Source organism: Alligator mississippiensis, chromosome 11 (assembly GCF_030867095.1).
Source record: "Alligator mississippiensis isolate rAllMis1 chromosome 11, rAllMis1, whole genome shotgun sequence".
Taxonomy (NCBI): Eukaryota; Metazoa; Chordata; order Crocodylia; family Alligatoridae; genus Alligator; species Alligator mississippiensis.
The window spans coordinates 34,949,021-34,969,417 of record NC_081834.1 but is presented as its reverse complement, the minus strand read 5'-3'; the positions used below and the strand labels follow the sequence as shown (position 1 = coordinate 34,969,417).

General features: G+C 38.2%; 1 protein-coding gene across 9 annotated transcripts in view; it reads right to left on the bottom strand.

Moving 5' to 3' along the window:
* Positions 1-2,487: 2,487 nt before the first annotated feature.
* OTUD7A (OTU deubiquitinase 7A) overlaps positions 2,488-20,397 on the bottom strand; it is a 306,759-nt gene continuing 288,849 nt past the window's right edge. For 8 of the 9 annotated variants that reach the window (XM_059714799.1, XM_059714800.1, XM_059714795.1 and 5 more), the window contains 3 exons: positions 17,456-17,570; positions 17,065-17,149; positions 2,488-13,998 (listed from right to left, as the gene is read on the bottom strand). In XM_059714799.1, coding sequence (XP_059570782.1) covers positions 12,568-13,998; positions 17,065-17,149; positions 17,456-17,570 — 1,631 coding nt within the window. In that variant the 3' untranslated portion in view covers positions 2,488-12,567. The remainder of the gene's footprint in view (positions 13,999-17,064; positions 17,150-17,455; positions 17,571-20,397) is intronic. The other variant, XM_059714805.1, reaches the window with a different exon arrangement.

The window sequence follows — 20,397 nt, the reverse complement described above, 5'->3', positions numbered from 1 at the left end:
TTAAGCATGTACTTTAGTCCCACTGATTTCAGTGATAAGCATTCTGCAGATTCCCCTCTTTCCTTAACTATAGTGTATAGATACATACACATTAGGAAAAAGAATTCTAAAAATGGTATTAGTTCACTACTAGATGGAAAAATAGTAGATTCATCAATAGCAATGCACAAAAGTATTCAAGAAATATTTCTTTTCTGTTCCTGGGGATACACCAGATGACAAAATACATCCCAGCCTAATAGTAACTCAGGAAGATGTTAAACAGCAACTACTTACCCATTTTTAAAAGATAACTTGCAGCTATGAATTCTAAAAGAGTTGTGAACTATTAATGTTGATTTTCAGTAAGTCTTGGAACCTCCAGAGTACTGGAAGAAAGCAAATATTAGGCCAATATTTAAAAGGATAAACAGAATAAGCCAAGCAATTACACTCCAGATATTGATACCTGGCAAAAGAATAGCGTTGTTGATATGGAAATTAGTAAACAAATTAAAGGACGGGAATATAAACAATTTCAATCAATACGCAATTATGGCTAACAGATCCTGTCCAACTAACAAGATCTCTTTCTTGATGAGATTAGAAATGTGGTTGATAGGTAACAGTGTTGAAATAATAGACTTCTGTAAGGCATTTGACTGGACACCATTCAGTAATTTGATTAAAATGTTACAATAATACAAAAGAAGAATGACACACAAACAGATTGAAAATATGGCTGACTGACTGGTCTCGTAATGGTAAACAAGGTATTGCCATCAAGCAGGTTGATGGTGGCTTCTACAGGGACTGGTTCTAGGACTTCTGAGGCTTAACATTTCTATCCATTACCTGACAAAAAACATAATATTATTACTGACAAAGGTTACAGATGACCCAAAGATTGATAAATACCACCCAAAGAAGTGATAAATAACAAACATGCCAGGTATCAAAATGCTAGTGACCCAGAACAATCTGGATTACTTGGTAGACCTGGAGCAAGCAAGCATTAAGCATTTAATATGTCTACATGTAAAGCCATATACCTAGGAACAAAGCATAAAGGCCATACTTACTGGATAGGGTACTCAGCACTAAGAAACAGATATTTGTTTTGCATGCTCTGGCTAAAAGGGCTAATGCATACTTTAGATATATAAACCAGGGACTATCAATCCCTAAGAGATAGAGAGGTTACATTAACTGTATTTGGCACTGCTGTGACCCATATTAGAATGCCAAATCCAGTTTTGGTTTTTTTTCCCCAGAAAGATTTGTAGGGTATCAGTACAACACTATTATTATGGAGTGATTTATACTTTATTCTGGATCATACTCCTGAATAAATTTACTCTGCAGTAAAGTAAAACATACAGCTCAGCTCTCCCAGGTTAGCCGCTTGTAGTAAGTGCTATTACAGCATCTTCCCAGGTACCCAGTTTGCATTGATGCAACAGGCTATGGTGGGATGAGATTGATTAGGAGACGCAACATGTTCTATATATTATCTTTTCCATACAGTGAAGTTACTACACATTTTACAAAGGGTAGTTTTATCCTGGATTCAAGTAATTTACTAGGTAGTAGCATTGTGCATTGTATGCCTGCTCAACTCATACTATGCAGTAAAATCAATGTAATACATAATAATAAATGGATTGTGTGTCTGCTCCCTTAGATCATAAAGCCAATGGGAACCACTGTAATGACTGGTTCTGACTTCCTGCATGTAAGAGACCACAGGACTTCTTTGAATTCTTGTCTGAAACTGAACACATCATTTAGACAATTAGCCAGTCCAGTTTTTGTGCCCACAATCCATTTATCCAAAATTTAGAGAGGTTTGGGACAGCCATGGAAAACATGACAAAGTTACATAAAAGCTACAGGAGCTCAACCTGTTTAGTTTAACTGAGAGATATTTAAGGGTTAATGTGATCAGTCTCTAATGGGCTGTCTATGGTCTTTTCAATTTAGCAAGACAGAGGTATATATTAAGATCTAATGGCTAGCAGCTGCAAGACAAATTCAGGCTAGAAACAAGGTGTAACAGGAACAACTGACTGATGGTTGATGTGGGTTCTCCCCACTAAAGAATCCTCTAGGTAAATCTAGAATTATTGAATGTATCCATGTCATTTGGTCTATCATGCAGAAGGGTCAGTCTAGAGGGTCACCAGGATCCTTTCTGACTTTACAAAGGAATCTATTAATATCGTGATCTGGAATAAAATGATATTCAAAGAGCCCTGGAAATGAATTCTCTGTGATTTTTCCTATTTTAGCACTAGATTGTGATAAAATTTAGGCAATTTAATTCTGAAAATGAAAAACTAGGTGGCTTTCATACGACAATGAAATCTCATGATGAACTTATTAACATTCTAAGGATTTTCTCCATGTTGCCTGGCTGCTTATCTGGTATGCCAACATGCTGTGCCAGCATCCCACTGAAGAATACAGTACAGGAAAAAAGTTTCCACAAGAATTCAGACAAACTGATACTTTACAAATAAGTTAATTTTATTGAATAGGCATCATAGCTTCTCTCTATTTCAAATAATGGAGAAGCCAATTCACACAGATTACAGAGCTATCAGTTACTTGTAGTAATCTTTCATAAAAGAAAGAAATTAAATACAATTCCGCTATAAAAAGTGCGACAGTTATAACTGGAAGTTTTCCGAAACGAAAGCAAGATTTACTACCTATTGCAAAAATTGGTTTAGTGCTTTAATACTTTACAAAGTAACAATCCAACTGCTAAAAACAGCTCTTACACGTCATCTTTGTCAAAGAATGGATCAGATTAAAAATAACAATTAAATTTAATCAGAATGAAAATTTTATGTAGAAAAGATTCTCGAGAACTCACACTTTCCACGGCAAAAAAAATATTCATTACCTTTAACATTATTCAATGCTCACATTTCTTCAGAACAATCAATTTAATGACTTGGGAAGCAGTTGAAAAATGATCACGTTTTATCTGTAGATGAAAGTGATGGCAACTAATTATATCACTGAACTACTAAAAGGGTAGGGAGAAGATCAATCAGCTTCTTTCACGTGGGATGAACATTTAGATTAAAATTATCACATACAGAGAAACCTGGAAAGTCACCTCAACTTTAAATACATCTTTTATATACTTGTTTTATGTATAAATTTTTCATTCCAAAACAATCCTCTGCTAAACCCATAGAAATTGATAAATGACAATAATAAACTAAGATCAAACTTTGAAAAATGAGAATGATTATTTGAGTACAAAAAACTTAATTCTTGCCTTAGAAAAATTAATGCATCTTATGTCATTCCTGTGTTAGCACTTATTTAAACAGTGGTGGGTGCCAACTACAATCTTTCTTTAAAGGAGGGACTCTAGTATAAATATATTTACTCTACAGTTATAACAAGTTTTAAAAATTTGGAGTTTTTTAAGTTATGAAAAAGAGTTGCATCACCTGTCCTGATATTTAAGATTTTATGTTACCTAACTTTGGTTAAAATTGAAGAAAGTTTTTCAACTTGCCATTGAAAGGACTTCAGTGAGTCCAAGGGGTGGCAGCCAGTTTATTTCAATACTTGCACAATCAAACTGTTGCTTGCACATGTACATTGAACACAGAAAGCCAAATCTTCTCTACTCAGGAAGAACTCACAAAGATTTGAATTGCGATTTTGCATTAAGGACAGAACTAAGATCTGTGTAGAGGCTTAAAGAGAAAAAGAAAGAATGCTATCCACATGTAGGAAGATATGCAGGGAGTTCTGCTGGTAGGTCATGTAACAGTTGTTGATAATAAGGTGACCATATTAATTAGGTGTGTATAACTCTAATATACAATGTATTCATTAGAGGAGTATCCTAAAAGTCTTGCCCCTGCTTGAGATGCATCTGGCTTAAACCATAAAGACCCATGCAATAGAAAATGTACATCAAAGGTCGAGAATCCATGTAAACACTGTCTAGATTTTCAAAGCTTGATCCGTACTTTCTATGAAGAATAATTACAATCACAAACATCAAGGAGGAGCAAGGAGGCTGTCTACAAAGAGTAAAGTCTTTCATTCATGCAACAGTCATTGTAGGGCACAATGAAATATGCATAACAGTTTTTTGCCACCAAAAAACAAACAGAAAACTGAAATGTAAAAATGCAAAAGCTATATATGGCTTTAAAAACTGCTTCACAACAAAATGTCTACATTTAATTTATGGAAGCACAAGCATTCTCTGAATGTAACAGGAAGTTTACCAGGATGAATGATGGGTTGGGAAATAAAGGGAAAGATTTATTGCTCCCCTGGGGAAGAGTACAAACCTAATCTAGTTAATTGGGGCAAAGTCCTGTACAAACTGTTAATGTCAACATGGTATGAGACTCCAATTTGGAGCTCCTGTCTACTGAGGTCTGTGTGGCTAATTCCATTTGTTATTTAATTTAGGCTTAAATCCTATTTGTTCTCCTTGGCTTAGGCTGAATGAACTGCGTTTTGTATTGTGTGCATGCAAAGCTCTTTGAGAAGCTCGGAGGGAAAAGTGCTTTCTATACTCTATAATCATGATATACATTTTACAAATGCTCCAGTACTCAGTCTTGAACAGATGATAAAACCACCCCATCACTATAGGGTTCTCAATATTAAAACATGAAGGCAGATAATAGCAATGTTGAGGGACAATGGTTACTTAACTACCCCTGCTTAGTCCTGCCCAATCTCAATGTTCTTAAAAGAGAGAGAGAGAGAGAATATCGGTCACGGGTTTTTTTGCCAGATCCCCTACGTATTTTAGTAAGAGTGAGGGAAAAAAACCTTCTGAGTTACTTAACCTGGCATAACCTAAGTGCAGGCAGGTAGGGTTGTACAAGGCAGCATTCCACCGATACTGTATTTAATATGGAGAGGCTGACAATCCCAGTGGGGGGTATCCATATTAAAGATGAGGGCAGCTTAGTCTTTTCTGTTTTGATCAAATTAAGCAGAGCGCTCAGATTCCTGGCAAACTGCCAACCCAGCCTTTGCTTAGGCAATGTTTGGGTGCCAATGATGTAAGCCTTCTAATTTGATTCTCCTGTACATTAGACAGGCGTGCAGGGCCACCTTCTCCTCTTGGTTGCAGCTGTGTAACCTCATCATTATGCTGATATCAAATGCATGTGTAATCAAGAGGAGAATTCAGGTCACTGACTGCTTTCTACTACAACAAAAAGCATTAAAAGGGTCAAACAAAAAGCAAACATCATTATGAAATGGGGACATTTAGGTGCTGCTTTAGTACAAACCATTCTGCCATGCCTCTCCATTTCAGACATTACAGGTAAAGTGAATTTGTTTTGCTCTGGAAGGGGAGAAAAATCACAGTTTTTCCTCCCTCAAAGAGCCTTTGCAAGGAATTCAAAGATTTGAACCTTTACATAAGTACAACGCTTGGCTGTTCATCTATGTTTTCTGAGTCTATGTGAAATGATCCACAAAACATCAGCTTAGGCAGACAATGGTTTTTCATATCAGGAACTATAGTCTCCTCAAAACATTTTGTTGCCATGGTTACTCTCTTACCCACCATTTACCTAATTGCTTTACTCCCTTTCCTGCTCCTTTTCATTAAGGTTTTCTGTCACATAGACACTTATCAAAGAATTGTAACTTTCAAGAACACTGTCTTTAAAAACTCCATGTGCTGCAAACAACCATACAAAGCAGACAGTTTTACAGCAAAACATAATTATGAAGGCTATAGCAGACTAGAGCAATTTACAGTCATGGTTAAATGAGGAGTTGGGGACAGAGGCTGCATCCAGTTAAGTGACTCTCAGTCCCCAGAGAGCCATAACTTTAAGGCTGTTCGGAACATGGTGGCTTTTACCTACGCCATATGTTCCACAGTGCAAATGCGCATCAGCCATTTAGATTCCCTTGGTACAGTACACGCATTCAGGTAATGGGAAGTAAAACAGACTGATCAAAAACCAGCATGTTCATGCAAGAAAAACAAATTGTCATGATCATGCTTTGCAAGAAAAAACCCTAAAGACACGGTCCCCTAACAAGCCAAGGAATCCTAGCCCTAATAATAGGTATTAAATGGACAATTATACTGTATTTCAGTACAAGGCAGGTTTCTCCATATCCAAGCAATCACTTTATAAATGATTGCAGTTATTTATATACAAACTGATAATCACTAAAGGTGAATATAATTTTCATTGATTCAAAAAAAAAAAGGGGGGGGGGGAGGGCAGAACTGTATTGAAACACCATGAATACAGGCTGGAAAAAATATTCACCTTTAGGCACCTAAGCTGACTTGATTTCCTGAAGTCATCAATGAAGTATAAACTCCCATTGAAGTCAATGTTCAGCACCTCTTAAAATCAGGCCACTCATTTTATTAGGCCAAATACATTTTCAGGGTCCTTATTTCAGGAGCTGAAATTTGAAAATTTTGGTTGCAATACATACAACTTCCTACATTTTAAAAACTGTTTGGAATTGTGATTTAGGTATACATTAGTTACAGTCTTCTTTTTTTGTAAAGTTTCTCAGATATTGATATGTACGGCATGAAATACTATAAAGAAATAAAATCTGAATAATTTAAGCTGATATTCAAATTGAGTGTCAGTGTACATACATTGGAAAGCAATATATAATAAGATACAATTTACCATTTAGAAGTTGACATCTCTACAATCTAGAGTGATTTTCTCCATGCATAGCTAATTATTACACTAGCTTTGAAATCTTGTTCTAATTTATTTGTTAGGAATAATAATTAATTAATACAATTTTTAAAAACCCAAATAAATCTAGTCTGGTCGATTCAAAATGAGTTATGAATCTCAGCTCAACAGTCCGTGCAGAAGGCTTTTTCATTTGGGAAGAAAAACCTCTAGGTAAATTTATGACACTGAAGCTCCTTATAAAAGAGGGCATGAGTTTAAGTCAAGAGAATGCAAGGGAAGGAGTAGTACTGTACCAAAATATATAAACACAAATTTAAAGCTTTTCAATAAAAAACATTTGTATATTCCAACTTTCAACAGACACTGGAGTGCACAACGGACAAAAAGCAGTCAGAAATTAGGAGAACATTTACAAAGCTTTCTTTTCATGATTAATGTCTACCAGTATTTCTGAAGTTAACCTATTAAAATGACAACCCTGTTTATAATAAAGGCGCAAAATATTGCTCTGTAGCATATTTTGAAAATAATATAAAAATAATTTCTATATTACAATTTAACTTGGCTTGTAAAATTCCAACATAATACAGCCTTAAATCTTCAAACAGAACACACTTACAAACACCTTTCTTTCTTCTTTTGTTTTAACAATATACTGTTTTTAGTCATATATACAGGAAATTAATGTGCAAATTAAATTTAAAAATAGTATAGTTTACTGCAATAATTCAAAGTCTATGCTCTATACTATTTGGTGATACTCCATGAAAGTTGCCATCATTTGAAACAAATATACCTGTAAGTACACTGAAAGAGACTTAAAATGGACTATGCCGAAAAGCCTCTTACAATCAAGGTCAATTAGTTTCTGGGTTTTGGTCTATTTCCATCAGGATCTGAATGTTCAATGATGCATAAAATATTCTGAATGTTATGAAGACAATGATTCCTTATTCAGGATTGAGAGGTGTGCAAAGTCCTGTCTACTACTCCTCAGGCAAAATTCTCACAGGTTCCCTGGGAAACTCTGCCTAAGGAAGATGAGGAGGCATTTGATCTAAACGGGCCAAATTTTAGACTTGATGCCACAGACATCAACATGTTTACCAATTGTCTGCACTGAAGCAGGCTCACTGATGTCAGGCAGACTATTACTGTGCATCATAAGGCTGAGGGTGTGTCTAACAGTTTGCAGGATTAGGGACATTAAGGACAATGTTCTGGCAGCCCAGTTTGCATGCATTATTTGATATGAACACTTTCGGCACAAGAAGACTATAACAAACCTGGATGCAATCACGCATTACAGATGAACAAAGGCTGCTGTTGTACAAGCAGATTGTTCTGATCTCCATTGAGGCAGCTTGTCTCAGCAAGCAATTAATCAGCTTCAGGCTATGCTAAGTGGCCCCTCAACACTTCTTACATCATGAAAGGCTGCTGTCATCATGGAATTTTGTGCGTTTAAGGGAACTCCCAAGCCTTGACCTGGTCTAGAAAAAGTTCTTAATAAACACGCATCACAAAACATGCTTGAGGAAGAATCTCTTTTTAGAACCTTTTTGTATGTTATCTTTTAAGTTAACATGGAAGAAGAGCCTATTAATTGTTAGAGAAAGCCTGGTCACACTTTATATTGATAGTGCATTTATAAGCAGTTTATAAAGCTTAATACATTACTGATAATCAATGGTGAGTATATCCAACATACGTTACAATAATCTGTGACACTCTCCTCTGGATGCGCTTATTGCCTTGACAAAACAAGCTGCCTATCTCTGAAATGTCCTTATAACAGCCATTGCTCCTTTAGTAGCCCTTTATATGCTGCTTAGGAATGGAACTTCAATGTAAAGTGCGACTGAGACTTAGTATGAATGATAGGCTTTTTTTTTTTTTTTTAACCATGAACAGACCTTTGAATTGGAAAGAATTGATGAACAAGAGAAAACACTTGCCTAAGAAGTTTTTTGTTTAAAGAGTTTAGAGTAAAAGAAGTAGCTACATATTAAAAACATCTAAACAATACCTACTTCCTCTAACCTACATTTCTCCTATGAATACATTTTTGCATTTGCATGTAGCTTTTATTAAAAGTGGGGCTTTAACCCCCGAGAAGTGGATGATAACATATTTAAATAATATATTTTCTCTCTTTCAACACACACCTTTTCCCCACAAATACAACTTCTGGAAATTGGTGTGTGCCTTGAATGTGAGAAAGTAGAGTAAGAGCAATTTCTGCTGCTTATCAACATGGGCTCCAGGCAGCAGGCTCAGCTCCCTAGCTGCTACTACTCAGTTACTGCAAGGAAAGATTTTTTCCCCTTCATTCTGCCTTTCAAAAATAAGGTGTGCATCATATTCTGGGGCATGCTGTATGTGAGAAAATACAACATTCTCTCATGGCTTCAAGCTCCACATGTACACCACAATTTTCTCAAAACTGCAAGTTACATTTAAAAGAAGGCGCTCTCGCTTGAGGTAAAGAAATCATGGGCTGACATGCAGAGGTGCTGTATCATGGACAGAGAGCACAAAATTAAATCAGAAAGGTAAAATATCTCACTGGTAGCATAGCCACCATCAGCTAGCACCTGGGATTGAAGGGGAAACCTCCAGAAATCTAAACAGCCAAGAGCTATAACTGACATGTGCTTTCCTATGGATCGAGCACAGAGTGGGACACACGATACTCATCAACCTGGGACTTACGCTTGTTCCAGAATCAGAGAGGGCAAAAGGGTTGACAAATATACTACTTATGCAAAAGAACAGCAAAAAATGAAGCCAATGGGTATTCTCCCTATCTAATTCCTTGGTGTGTATTTTGTTTTATTGCTGATGGACATAAGCCACAAGCTGTATTCACCATAATGTTTGTAATATTGACTCTATGCTGTAAGCTCAATAGAGCTCAAATATTTAATTATTTGGACTGTATAGTGCCAAACACAGTGTCTGTGTTAAATAAATCATAGAAGTGAATGGGATAAAGTCTGATTTCTGTTCAGGAATAAGGAAGGCAAAACTGTGGGGACACAAATGGATTAAAGAACATTTAGACAGTGGAGAGAGAAGATTTGGCAAGCAATGGCCAATTTCAAAATAATCTCTTTAAGAGCTGTCAAATGTAAAGGTCAGCAGTAGAAAGGGGTGCTGGGAAAAAGTTTTTAAAACTGTCCTGAGTAAATTAACCATGGGGTATCAAGGATGGGCTGCTGAGGAAAGGAACTCCTGTTTAATTGTGCCTATCATTATTACAGCATGATAGGTTTACTCTAAAGACTTTAAGAAATACATTCTTACTGATAAGAATCATGGAAACTTATCAAGAATTTTCCACGAATGATAAAGAGAACTCTAGAATAATTCTGATATAATTCTGTGACTATTCAGCCAGTCAATTCAATGTGGAAAATATTCTAAATTAAGGATTTAATCTGTTCAATAATAAGGAGATAAAGTTATCACTTGTATAAATGTTGATTTTTCTGTAAAACTTTTCCCACCTCCTTTCAGGTGCAGTGCATCCTAAAACTTCCTATAGGCAAAATTAATTTATTTAAAAGGTTTAAACAAGCAAAAGATGTAATTGTTAAGTGTGTGCTGTTACCATATTTCTTCTTACCCAGAAATGTCACAGCTGAATGAAATGGACTGGTATCCATTTCTGCCAATTTTTCAGGCTTAGCTTTATAAAAAAGCATTTCTAGGCATTCCAAATGTTACTGCTATTCTAAGGCTCTAAACATTCTTTAATATTTCTTTCTTTTATTCAATTTGTTTCTGTCCCTTCTAGTTTCTGTCTCTTCCAACATAACAAACAGAGTCAAGCGTGCTCAATTTGCTTTAACATGATTTAAAAATCACAGATTTCTTTGGCAATGAGAACTATATGTAATCACCACAGCTAAGTGAAAAAGAACACTGCATATCAGTAAGGACATGATTTCAAGAAACTTGCACACCTTAGGGAGGAATCATACAAAGGGAGTTTGAACAATTCATTAAGTCTGATAACATGTCCCATTCATGAAAAATGGATGCAAGTTCAATAACATTCACTGTATGTTCCAAAGACTGCTAAACACATGAAACGCAGGTCTGGATTCATTAAGGAGCTAGGCCAGGTATTACCTATTCGATTTTTATAAATTCTTTTTCTCTCTGCCTGGTTAAGTCTCTGATTCAACAAAGCATATAAGTATGTGCTTAACTTTAACCAACTGCCAGAATCCCACTGAATGAAGGGCATACAAGTAATGTAAACGTTACTTATTTTCTTGAGAAGAATGGAGTTAAGTATGAGTGTAAGTTATTGGTTAAATCAGGGTTTTAGAGCATGTCTTTGCATTTGCATGAAAGTTAATTGGGAGTAACTTCACTTCAGCTAAATATTATTGGGTGAAAGTGAGATGAAAATTAGGGTCTAAGCCTCTTGTGGCCTGGGAAAAATGCTATTCAATATTTGAATGAAACTGGACTCATGATCCTGACCGTGGCAGAGAATCACCATTAACAGAGTTGTTAAGGAAATGGCCCTTCAACACAAATGTAGGTGGATAGAGAGTCATTGTTTCCTTACAAATGTAACTGCACGAACAACTCCAATTTTATTTCCTTATTTGCATTGTTTGGTGGTAAAAAATACAAATCATGTAGTCAGAAAAACTTGTAGACATACTCCCCACAAATCTACCCAGATAGTATGTGTGATCCCATCTATCTGCTTGTCACAAACGCTCGAAATTGTATTTTCAAAAGGAGGAGGAGTGTCATAAATGCTTACTGAAATATTAGGACATGAAGACTTGTGTAAATTGACAGCTGAAAGAGTATTCATGCTGGAATTTCACAGCCATCTGGGAAGCTCTTTGTGGAGGTGTGTCAGTCAGTACAGATGACTCAAACAATAGTTGTTGCCAACAGAATGGAAGTAATGTGTAGATGAAATTAGATGGAATTAGTTTTGCGAAGACCACTATCTTGTAATTTTGGTGAATTAACAAATTACTAAAAATTGAGGTCAGATCATGGATAGAGGAAATTAAATTAATGTTACATATTACCTCTGCTGAATAGTTCACCCTGCTCTGGATTATTCCACAAATTTCTGGTTAGTTATTGGATTCATATGCTAAGATTATTGGATGGTGTACAACAGACACCATATTTTTCCCCACAACATCCAAAATGTGTCTAGATATCAACAAGCAAACAAACAGCCCAACTGACACTTTCCTGAAAGAGCCAAACAAAATCCAACAGAAACTACAGCTATAAAGATAGAGACCTCATGAGTCCAGACCTTCAGTCACATGCTCCGAAGAGATTGCATTTCAGACTAAAATGAATACAAAGGGTTTATAAGAAAGAAATGTGTTGATATGTTAAAAAATAAGCAGTGTGCAAAATTACTGCCCTTCCAAAAAAGGGTCATGAAAAATGTTGTTGTCACTGAGAAAAAAATACTACTGGCATTATGATGGCTCTACAATTTCAAATGTATCAGAGGCAGATGCTATGCTATGACAATGCCAACATTATGACTTTTCCCTATCATTCTACTACCTGAGTGATGTCAGTGTAAATTCAGGCACCATTAGTAAATTTTTGACCAAACGTATTCACAGCACTGACAAAGGAGTAAACAACCTTTCAGCTCACCAGTGTATGTAAAAAAAGACACTGACCAAATGGAAAACAATACATTTTTATGATAAATTAATCCTCTTATTTCTGCATTGACCTGAAAAAGAGACGAACTAGACATTATGTACCATCATTCCCTTTTTAGGATTCCTTTTTCTATAATCCATCACTATTTACTTCATAAGTAAGAAAAGAGTGAACCTAAGTAGTCAGGGAAGGATCCTGACAGTCCTCAATGCCTATGTCCCTTACTTTCTCTCTCCCTGCGCTTTAACTCTTCTTTGTAGCAGTATGAACAATAATTTTCAGTTTCAGGACGACCATAAAAGGAACAGTTCTCCTTTTTGCAGCGGTTCTGCTGAATGGAATAAATAGGGCAAACTGTGCTTCTGCCTCGATTTTTATCATTGTTCAACCAGGTCTGAGGTGCCTCCTCATCAGCATATTCTAAGCAGTCTCTAATATCACCGGTATTAAACCCATTTGTATATGTCTGCGACTTATGTTCAGTAGGCATAGTGTAGCTCAGTGATTCCACTGTGTTCACAGTGCGGATACCTGCTATCCGGGCTGGGCTATAGCTCTGTGAAGACAGTGATCTATTCTGTTGGGGATACGTGGCACAGGTTTTTAAGGTGCCAACCACTGGCTTATAGGTATCATCTTGGAAGCTTGATGGCTTGGAGTTGACATCATGCAAATGGATAACGCTTTGCCTTTGAACAGGTGGAGTATGGCTATAGTGGGCAGATACTGGAATGGGTCCACTTTTCTTAGCACCATTACTAGGTGAAGAAAATGACCCAGGAGTGGGACTAGTGCGATCTTTAAACTTTAAAACCAGTTGAGTTGTATGGCTTTGAGGCAAGACTGGTGATGCCCTGTCCTGAGGAGATGTTTCCAACTTTTCTTTTGAATATGCTTCTTGTTCCAGCTTCCTGCTGGATGACCCATTGAGTGAAGCCTTTTTCTCAGCCTCCTTTCTCTTCTGTTCCTGCTCTGCATTGAAGCGCTCTTGGGCACTGGTCAAGTAGTAACCTATCATCTCCTCGTGGAACTGATGTCTATGGCTGGTCAGTAGGAGGCCAGCAAAAATAAACTTGCGTTCACCTTGCATGGCAGCTCTCAAAATGTTGAGGCTGAGCTTCACATCGGTGCTGTACTTCCATGGGTCAGACTGTTTGTCAGAGAGGGACTTTGAGTTCATTTTTTCAGTGGGTGAGTTGCTTGCTTTGTCAGTAGGAGATGGAGTTGTCTTTTCAGAAGGAGAAGTGCTTGCAGACTGTCCTGACTCCTCCTTGCTCCCTTTGCGGGACTTAGACTTCTTCTCTTTGACTTTGTCTACGATGTCACCATTCTTCCCGTTTCCTGAATTTGCTCTGCTCATCTTGCCATGCACCAGCCCCCCAAGCCCACCCATATTCTTTTTCAGCTTAATTCCTAGGGTTTTACTGAGGCTTCCAAGCTTATTGGCAACTGAATCCGTCCTGTTTTTGTCTTTATCTTTCCTTTGTTTCTCCTTTTCTTTTTCTTTACCATTTTTGCCATTATTGCCATTGGAATTACTACAGATGGAGTCTCGGTCTGAGTCCATTGAATCAGCCAGAGACTGAACATCTTCCCCTGCTGAAGCAGTTGGAGATTCTGGCTGAGCCAAAGGGGCCTGTTGAAGGAAAGTAATTAAAATTAGATACAATTAAATGATTTTGCATAAGGAATAGCTTAACAACAGCAGCAGCAACACCACCTCTGCTTTGAATTTTTTCTTTAGCCTAGCAAAAGTCACTGCTTTTTTTTTTGTAAATTTAATTAACCTTTTCATTGTACAGGCCCAACACTGTTCACACTAGTCTTCTGCCTCCCCTGAACAGATGTTGCCAGTCATATTTAACTGTGGAACTCCACTGATGATAGACACCATATATACTAGAAACTCAGCTGAGACCACAAGCTCATTTCATTTGTAACCCCAGGAATAAAAATAAACTTCCAGAGTTAAAAAGAAACCAGACTAACCTGTCTGTATAAACTTTGAAAAAGGGTTCACTCGGTGGATCATTTGCTAAGAGATGCCAAGTGCCATAAGTGCTCTTTGCACTCAAAGACTACAGTGGGTATTGAGTATGTTGAGCATCAAGTCTCACACATCCACCAACATAAACACAAAATATTTAATTAATGAGAAATGCCAAGTAAAATTCACTCCTGTGCAGAGAACTGGAACTGGGCTTATACATCAATTCAGTACTCTAATTAAAGCTTGTGATGACCTTCTGCACAGGGATGGAATTCACAGAGGAAGAGCTGCACCTCTACGGGGGAATTACTATGTGCATCTTGCTTACCTACTCAAAATCAACTCATCCATAGCTAGTTTTTCATGACCTTGGCCGTTCAGAAAAGTGCAACTGAAATGTAGTTATGCTCTCAGTTGAGTGATTTAATATATTATAGCTTGCTGGCTCTCCTTTTCTGATGTAAATAACAGATGCTCATATAAACAACAGAAACAGCTGCAGATCTTTTGAGTTATATATGTACAAGCTTATCCTTTATATTACTGAAACACTAAATATTGGAAGCAAGAAATAGTATGATTTAACTTTTATTTCATCAAGCAATAGAGCAGGGGTGGCACTGGGGGGAGTGGTTTTTTTTTGGGGGGGGGCTATAGCCACTCCAAAATTCGCCTTAGCACCCCCATAGCCAGTGCTGCCCCCTGTCAAAGCCCCCTGCCTCCCCACTGCGCTGCTGCCATTTGCTCTGCACAGCTGAGCCTGCCCCGCTCCTGCCCACAGAGGCAGGGCGCCTTAAGTGGTTATTGTTAAAAAACAAATAAGTATGTTTAGCCAGAAGATGTATAGCACAGCCCCCCCACCCAATTTTCTGTCTAGTCCACCTCAGTCCCCACACCGGGAAGAGGCTGGTGCCGCCCCTACACTAGAAGTAAAACTTTGCTGACTTTGAAATCAGTAGGATATTTGCCACAGATTTCTGTTAACCTAGGATTTCTCTTTAGGAGTTTGCTTCATTGCAAAGTTCAAACAAGTTCATAACCATTTCAAAAAACAAATCTCCATCCTTCGCTGTCAAGGAATGAAAAAGCATTGAAAGTTTTTCAGCCACAGCAATGCTAATGGCCCTGCAGACAGGTTAACACAGTGGGAAAACAAAGGCATAAATCTGTTAGGAGGGAGGTAATCTCAAAGTAAGTAGACAGACTGCAGGTGGGACTATGGGGATCTGTCACTGCATCGGGTTGTCGGAAACTGTGGGGGATTAACTGGACATGGTAGATGAAAGAGATAAGAAAAAGAGACTTGCTTGCAGTGGGAACTATCAGGGGGTGCTTGGACCAATGAAGAGAACTGAGAAGGAAGGAAATTTGAGGTCAGAGGAGAAGGAACATCATGGACAGGAAAAGGAAGGATCAGGGTCTGAGGGCAAAAGTCATGCCTTGGCTAGCTTGCATTTCTGTTGTGCTCTACTTGACTTGTATTACTTCAAGGGCTTAGAGCACTCCAACACCAAAAAAGAACATAGCAACCAGGTATATTCACAAACTACTAAATCAGAGCTCAAGAGCCTTGTCAAGCATGAGGACCAAAGGCTGCATCTTCTCCAACATGACATTGCAAAAAGGATACAGAATACATCACTAAATGAGGAACTTTAGTACAACAAGGTAAACAGTAAAGCTCCTTAGTCCTTTTCTGCATCACTGGGGAGCCTCAGCCTAGAACCATTTCCAGGTTGTGACCTGGCTTCTTATTATAGATAGAGTACAAACATCTGCACGCCTTTTGATCACCAGAGATGTTCACCAGGGCACCATGTGACAAGTGAACACCTTTACAGTGCTCCCTTCTATGAAACATATGGATGTTCAATTTTCTCTAGCCCCTTTCCCCTTCCATGATTTCCTGGATCTTTTAAAAACTCTTGCACCCTAAACATGTAAGGGAAATTGTGCAAAAATTTAACTTTTTACACTCTTAAAAACCCTTGCCATTTTCTCCACACTCTCATTTCCTCTCCTCATCCCATCTCTCTGTCACCATCAGCTACCAGAATAACTAACCCCCATTTCATTCCATGTAAGTTGCATAGGAGTGTTGTATGGCTGCTTTCATGTTGGTGCCCTAGGTATGCACCAGCTCCATCCTCCCATAGTGCCAGGCTACCAATTTGGCAACAACTTGTGGCTTTTCAGGCACCTTTTAGTGAAAATGTGAAGCCAGGAGTTTTTAGTGTGTATAAAAGAAATGGGGTCAAATTTGGCTCTTGGTGCTGAAAAAAGGGCAAATGAACTTCCTGGGACAACAGGGGAGAGGGGGGGTAAAGTCTAAATAGTTCAGGAGAACATTAAATATGTTAAAGTGTGTCTTAGGCAAGAAGAAAAGAAAAATAATTTCATTGTGGTAGAAGAAAAGCTGTTGTAATCTCATCTCTACTGCTCTCTTACTTTTCCACAAGAAGCTGCTTTTCAGCAAGAAGAATTTATTGCAAAAAGGACCAGGCAACTGTTTTATAGAAGGCTTTAAAAAATTAGACAGAAAATGTACATGTCTAATCCCAATCTCACTGAACTACAACAGGCCTTGGGCCTCTTGAACTGTTCCATTCTTCAGGTGGTTGTACAGTTAGGCAAACCCTACATCCTACCCTGTCAGCATACACTTGACTCTAGGCCAGGTGCCTCACGTTGTTTAGACAAATGGAGGTTTACCCGTGTTTCAGATGGTATGCGTATCCAAGTTACATTCATGTAGCTGTGCAGAAGATTAAGCTTTGCTTCCAGAGACAGAATCAAACTGAGGAAGAAAAAGAAAGAGGAAAGAAAACAGATAGATTAATTAGTTTAAAAACTTATATCTGAGGAAAGTTGATGCTTATATTTACCAAGAGAGAAGCTGTTCAGAGCAATGGTAACTCATATCACAGTAACAGAATTGAGACCCACCCAGCTTTTTTTTTTTCCTCAAATCAAGAGAGAACATGAACAAAGTCCTCTCTATTAGCACATGCCACGATATATGTATATATATATATATATATATATATATTCTGCAGGTTCAAGACCCTGTACTATTAATCTTAGAGTCACAGTGAGGTCTTACTTGGCCAGTCTGGTGTTATCATTGTCATCTTTCCCCCACTCCCAGTCTTTCCCAGGATCAACCGCAAAGTGCAAAGGCAGTAACTTGTGTTCTGAGTCAGTCAAAGGGATCACCGCTGAAGGAAAGAAGAAATCAAGAGAGAAGAAATGGATTTAGCTGGAATAAAAAACAGCAGGAGAAGCAATAGACTGAAGGAAAGGGCCAGAAGGGGAACATGATGAAAAAGCATCTAACACTCTAAAAAATCTCTGAAATGCTTATAACTTCAGAAAATCCTCACTAATGAGGCCTTGCAGCCTTCCACATCTGTACCAGAGTCTCAGGCATGGGTAGATTCAGGATTTTGGAAAGGGGGTACAAGAGCAGTGACCTGTGCTGCAGGGGTGGCTACACCCTGGCTCCCAGTCTCCCTGCTGGTGGGTAGAGCATGCTGCAGGAGCAGCGGTCAGAGACTTTTTTTTTAACATCCTTCAAGCAGGTAAGGATCTTTCTTCCTTCCTCCCTTCTCATCCGTGGTCCATGGCATGTCCTCCCCTGCCATTCTCTCCTTCCTTCCTTAACCACCACTGTCCCTGCTGCTGTTCCCAGCTGACCCAGGAGTGTGGGGACCCTGGAGCCACTCCTGTCCTGCTGCTGCATGTGGAGCCAGAGTCAACTAGAGACAGCAGGGGCAGCAAGCTGATTCCCACCCATTGCATTTGCTTTCAGGCTGGCAGGGATTATAGGGGATCTTCCTGCTGCTACTGCTATCCCTGGCTGAGCCTGGCTCCTAGGAGAGACAGGCTTGAGTGGGCAGGAAGTGTTCTGGAGCTTTCCCTTAATTCCTGCCTCCCAGGGAAGCCAGAGACATCAATGAGTCTGGGAGAAGTGCCGCTGAGGATAGAGGGGAAGGGAGGAGAGTATTTTTGCAATGCGAACATGTGGCAGATCCTTCTTTGTGACAGATTCTGGGTTCCAGGGATCTGCAGTCACTTCTGCTAGAAGAGAGAGGAAAATATAACTTTTTGTTCCCCAACCTGATTTGCAAATCAGATTCTTACTTGCTTTAGGGACTTAAAAAAAAAAGTCCCTGCCTGCTGCTTCTCCATGGTGGTTGACTGAATAGAGGGGTGAACCTATGCCACTGCACTCTACCTGGATCTGCCTCTGGCATCAGGTATTGCATTTGTTGGAAAAATATAGACTGTGTACAATCATACCCAGAGTCTCATTGACATGAATGAGGCAAATGGCATGAGCCAGGATGGAGTAAAAGTTGTTGGATCAGCTTCTTAGGCTGTGTCTACACTAGAGAGTTGTACTGTTTTAACTGTACTGGTAGACTGGTATAGTTAAAGCTGTACCACCCCCTACTGTGCATATACAATTAAACTAGCTAAAAGAGGAAAGGAAGAGGAGTTATATCAATGTAAAAAAAAAGTACGTTGCAGCATAACCATGCTCACGTAGGGGTTCTGTCAATAAAATTATGTTTATAACAATATTCAAATCCAGAACCTAAAGAGCTGTGCCTAGATAAATGCCATGTGCAGACCAGGGCTGGCTGCAATTCTGAGCAGGGATCGCAACATTTTGTAATGCACAATGTCTATCTACAGTGATATGCTACATTATAATATTGAAAATAGCTAAAACAAATGATGGTCACTCTAGCAACTAGCTCCACAAGGACAGTAGTTTCGCAAACGGGTCCTCATGTGTGTATATAAAAATGTACATGTGTGATTCGTGGTTTTCATTTTTCAACCTTAATGTAAAAGTACTGTAGGTTGATAAAAGCATTATACATAGAAACAGAAAGGAAAGAACAAGTCAGAAGATTTAGACTCAGGTAAAAAAAACAATTAGGATATTTAAGAGCCTGGAGCACAGCCCACAGCATACATGCAACAGCATGTAAATTCAAGGACTGGGTCAGGTCCACTGAGAGGATCAGGTCATCTCTGTTGCTTTCCTACTTTTTGCTAGTTCAAGTTAGCGTTAGTTTCCAACATGAGGTTTGATGGCTCTGCTGTTTATTTAGCAAGACAAAGATAAGTTTTACAGATTTGTATAGGCCTATTTTATATAAAGTAAGTTCTACAGATAAACTGTTTTCTTCATCACCACAAACAAGCCAAGAATAAAGGAACAGAAATCTTAACTAACACTGAAATCTTTCTTCCATTTCATTAAAAAACAGAAAAAGCTGCAGGGTTGGACAGGGACTCATGTTCCTTAGAATTCTGTAGTTCACTATTGCTCCAGTGACAATCAATCAGGAAACGAGATTTTCCAGAACACAGGCATAAATGACTTATTGTGGGTATTCATCCAACCAAAACCAAAGGGCAAAGGAACTCTGAAACTCATGGCAATGAATAATTCAGAGGTTATTACCTGTGCTATAAACAATACTTAACTGTTATTTTCCAGCAGCACAGAAATATATTATCAGCTCTAGGAGATAGAGCTTTTCTGGCTAAGTGCTATTCATTACAGATTAAAACACAGGATATAATCTACCTTTTTAATAATCAAGCTGAAATAACTATAAAAGTGGGTTTGAATCAGATATTCCTGATAATGACTGTATTAGAAAATAAGATCAAAGAAGTTTAGTTTTCTACAGAGAAGGTGGGGGTGGAACAACAAAATGCTGTACATTTTTTGTGCAAACATTGCCCCCTACTGACTAGCAAAAAGTACTATTTCTTTGCATTTTTCCAGGTTTCTTTTTGTGCAAAATATGAAAAACTGCAGGATATTAACTAATCTTCACTACAGATGCTGCTATTACATTCAGGTATGGATCAATGTGTTGCTAGACACTTTCAACTCTTTGAAGAACGTATGTTTGGAAATCAAGTACAGCATCTGATTTTTCAGTTTAAAATCACAAAAGTTTTGCATTACAGTCACCAACTTATTGCTCAATAGAATGTTCCAAAAAGTATCAAATA